At 19.1% G+C, this 4,588-nt stretch overlaps 2 protein-coding genes across 2 annotated transcripts, besides 3 other annotated features; one reads left to right on the top strand and one right to left on the bottom strand. All coding sequences in view use genetic code 6, as the record gives it.

Moving 5' to 3' along the window:
• Positions 1-56: 56 nt before the first annotated feature.
• IMG5_013940 (leishmanolysin family protein, putative) lies at positions 57-1,207 on the top strand (the record flags this gene model as incomplete). The annotated part of the gene is made up of 2 exons (XM_004039636.1): positions 57-528; positions 583-1,207. 2 exons carry the CDS (start codon positions 57-59, stop codon positions 1,188-1,190), a joined length of 1,080 nt encoding a protein of 359 aa, XP_004039684.1. The 3' UTR covers positions 1,191-1,207.
• Positions 1,208-1,284: 77 nt separating this feature from the next.
• Positions 1,285-1,315: a microsatellite.
• A 295-nt stretch (positions 1,316-1,610) lies between these two features.
• Positions 1,611-1,670: a microsatellite.
• Positions 1,671-2,612: 942 nt separating this feature from the next.
• IMG5_013930 (hypothetical protein) lies at positions 2,613-4,016 on the bottom strand (the record flags this gene model as incomplete). The annotated part of the gene is made up of 2 exons (XM_004039635.1): positions 2,613-3,004; positions 3,980-4,016. The coding sequence occupies 2 exons, from the start codon at positions 4,014-4,016 to the stop codon at positions 2,613-2,615; spliced, it is 429 nt and encodes a 142-aa protein (XP_004039683.1).
• Positions 3,783-3,848: a microsatellite.
• Positions 4,017-4,588: the final 572 nt, after the last annotated feature.

Below are 4,588 nucleotides of genomic sequence, written 5' to 3'. Positions count from 1 at the left end.
CTAGGATTTAGTGGATTTAAATGCAACTTTGGATAGATCTGATACAGGAAAATATTATGGATAATATGGATACCTAAAATAACAAGAGATGTAATTATTAGAGGTTAAAACATCAATAGTTTACTCAAAAATATACTTTTAACTGCTAGGAAATATTATAATTGTCCTACTATGGAGGTATGTAACTTGAAAATGAAGGAGGAGCTGGTTCTTTAGGTTCTCATTGGGAATAACTACTTGTTTAAAATGAAATGATGATGTCTAGTGATGTAATTACGGATGCTTAATTATCAGTTCATACTATTGCTTTATTAAAAGATACTGGTTATTTTGCTGAAGTAAATGAAAACATGGCTGATAACCTTTATTGGGGTAAAGGAAAAGGATGTTCATTTGTAATGGAAGGATGCTATAGTAAACAAAAATTTAATGAGTTCCCATCAGAACGTAAAATTTAATGTTCTTTCGAAAATGATGGATATGGTGAACCTACTACTACTCCTTTCTTAGATAATTGTATGATGAAAAGTATTTATGGCAGTAAATTGTGTACTTCTTTTAAAAATAATTTTTTAAATAAAGATGCTGATGATGTATTAGAAGTTTATGGCTTTAATAGTAAATGCTTTACCTCAACAAGTGCTAATGGAGTTAAATTTACAAATGATAGTTAAAGAAGATGTCATTAGTATTAATGTTCTCCTGATTTGAGATCTATTACTATTAATTTTCCTTAAATTAAAAGACAAGTTATTTGTACTAAAGAAGGATCAGTTATGCAAATTGTTCCTAATAATGATAGTTTTGGTAAAATTGCTTGCCCTTCCTCATTTATTTAATTCTGTGATTCAGTTCCTATATGTATAAATCATTGTAGCTAAGTGGGTGTTTGTGTAAGAGGAATTTGTTTATGTCTACCTGGATGGGGGGGAATTGATTGCTCTGTAAAATGTAATTAAGTAGTATTTAACAATCAATGTGTAAATTAATGTCCTTAAAATTTAGTAATTGGTCCTGATAGAAGTTGCTAAACCAATTGTCCTAATGGTTATTACAAACATGGTAATATATGCTAATAATGCGATGCATAATGTAAAAGATGTAATGGAGGAACAGCTAATAATTGCACAGCTTGTTAATTTTTGACACAACTAAATAGAAACGGTTAATGTGTTCCAATATTTAATTGATAGGTAGTATATAATGATTAATAAAAAATAATTGAAATAATAAAAATAATTATATAAAAGAAATTTATATATATATTATTTTAAAAAAAATAATTATAAATATATATATATATATATATATAAATTTTTATTATTTATTTTATTAGTAACTACTCTTCATATTAATTTTTATATTTTTAAATAATAAAAATACATATATATTACAATTTTTTAAAATATAAAAAAAATATATTTATATCTTTATAAATAAATATATAAAAATAAAAATAATAATTAAATAATTTATAAATATTATATTATTTTTAAAAATTAATTATAACTATTATTTACATTAAATATAGAAATTTATTTTTATTACTCTTTTGAAAAAATAAAATATAATTTATATATTTATAACATTAACAATAATATTAATATTACTTATTTTATTTAAATTTTTATTTTTATATTAATATTATTTTAATTTTTATGTTATTTAATAATGAATATTTTTATTTTTTATATACATATTATTAATAATAAATTATTTATATAATAATCTGTAATATAATTTTTGATTTTCTTCTTAATACAATTTTCAAAAATTTAATATATTAAGAGAAATAATAATTCTCATTTAAATTTATTAATTTTTGTAATACCTTTTTATTATAAAAATATTTTTTTTTTATTAAATGTATAACTATTAACTTATTAAAAATGTTTTTTATTAAAATAAATTAATTTAATTATAAAAATATATATTTGAATATGTAAAATAAAATCATCATAAATCATTTATATGTTAACTTTTACCATTTAAATTTTATTTAATTAAGTATATTAAAGTAATGATGTTTTATTTCTATAGTTTTGTCTTTTATTAACCATATTAATTTAGAGTTGTCAGAAATTAACAAAGTATGTAATCATAGGCTATTCCTCCTTTAAATATTTTATTTAAAATATGACATTAAAGCATTTATTTTGGACCATGTCTAAAATAACCATTAAGACACAAATTTTAACAAGATTTATCTGAAATAATTACTTGATTTCCAGGACATTGATTTACACATACTCCTATAATACTACTTAAGGACATTTTACAGAACAATGCATCCCCCCTCCATCCAGGTAAACGTAAATAGACTGCTCTTACAAAAACACCCAAAGAGCTACAATGATTTGCACACATAATCACAGAATTAAGAAAACGAAGATTTATCAGTAGAACACGAAAGCATATTACATCTTTTTTATATATCGTTTATAAATTTAACTCCATTAATACTTGTTGAGACAAAGCCTTATTTAATAGAAGTACACAATTTATTGCCATAAATACTTTTCATCATACAATTATCTAAGAAAGGAGTAGTAGTAGGTTCACCATATCCATCATTTTCGAAAGAACATTAAATTTTATGTTCTGATGGGAACTCATTAAATTATTGTTTACTATAGCATCCTTTTCCTTTACCCCACCATATTTTCATTTACTTCAGCAAAATAACCAGTATCTCTTAATAAAGCAATAGTATGAACTGATAATTAAGCATCCGTAATTACATCACTAGCATTATAATGTTTCCTAGCAGTTAAAAGTACATTTTTTAAGAAAACTATTGTTATACTTCCGTAAATTTTTTTTGCTACTTTATATATTTTTCCATAATATTGTCCTGTCCTATGGTTTATCCAAAGTTACATTTAAAATCCACTAAATCCAAATCCTAAATTTTGTAAAAATTCATGGACAGTAACTTCAATAAAATTCTCAATTATGTGTATTTGATTGTGAGAACAAGCCATAACGTTTGCTAAATCTCTACCTAATTTGTATTTTTAGTTATAAATTAAATATGTAAATCAAATTCAGTAATACCTCTAGAAAAAACAACAATTTAAATAATTATACATTGTAAATCTAAATACCATAATCTGCTATTTCTATTTTTGGGAATTATTTATTTTCTAAAATTAGATTTACTTTTAAAAGTTTTTAAAATATAAATATAATTTTTTAATTAATGAGGTATATTTTTGTTAAGGTATGTGTAATCAATAGTTAATCTAATTGATTTGCTTTTTTGAGGTTATACATATTAAAATATTCTTTTAGGTTATATTTCTAAATTATTTTAAATTTATCAAATAAATTCTTTTCTAATCATTATGTCTAAATTTATGTGTGTGTTCCATTTCAAATAAGAAAAAAAAATACTAAAATTGATATAATTTTATTTAAATATGCATTTCTCTTTTGGCTTTACTTTTTAAATTTTATATTTTTATATTTCAATATTTAAACGACTTTTATTAAATTAAATAATAAATAGCAGGTTCTAAAAAATAAGCAAATAATATTTATTAAAAAAAATTATATGAATATTTCTTAGTAATAAAGATATTATAAGATTTATTTTTATAATTATTTATGTAATTTTATAAATTATAATAGATATATATCCGGAATAAAAAATTATAAAATAAATTTATTATAAAGTTATAATAAAATAATTATTAATTAATTTTACATTCATATAAGTAATAATTCTAAATTAAATTATATATACAAAAAAATTAAATTATTATATAATTTTCTAAGTTTAAATAATGATAAAAAAATATAAAATAATGATAAAAATATTATAAATAAAATAAAAATATAATATATAAATTATGCATAATATTTTTTTTTAAATGAGAGAAAATTATAATTAAAAAATTGCTTAATATATTTATATATTTACATTTTTTAAATTTATTAAATAAATCATTATAATAAAAATATAAAATTTTTTTACATTTAAAATCAACAGTGATTAGCTTATAAGTATTCATGCTAAAATTATTTGCATTTTTCCTATTAAAAATATTAATTTTATATGTTTTTGGTATTAAAAATAAATTTTATTAAAATCTTGTTATTTTTAAAAAATCATTATATAGCTAGCATTTTAATTAATAATTAGCCCAAAAAATAAAAAACTAAAACACAACAATGGTTTATATTAAATATATATATATATCTATATATAAATATAACAAAAAACAAATATAATATCTTTATCTTAAAAGTAGAAGTTTACCAAAAATGTTCTAATTTAAAATAAATTTGAATATAATATTATATATATATAATTAAAATTATTTACAAAGTATAAATTAAATTTATTTAAAGAATAATTTTAATATAAGTGCGAAACAATCATAATAATAGTTTATTAAATATACTAAAAATGTTGTAATAATAATCATCATAATAATTTTATTTCAATGTTTAACTTTTTTTTTTTTATAAAACACTAAACAAAATTTGTGAAAAAAATAAAATCGATGACATATCATTAAAAACTAAAAAAAATATTGCTAGAGAAATATTGGTAAAAGAATAAAAAATAAAAACATTAAGA

Source organism: Ichthyophthirius multifiliis (assembly GCF_000220395.1).
Source record: "Ichthyophthirius multifiliis unplaced genomic scaffold scaff_1120509249580, whole genome shotgun sequence".
NCBI classification, from domain to species: domain Eukaryota; phylum Ciliophora; class Oligohymenophorea; order Hymenostomatida; genus Ichthyophthirius; species Ichthyophthirius multifiliis.
This window is presented reverse-complemented; position numbering and strand designations above follow the sequence as displayed.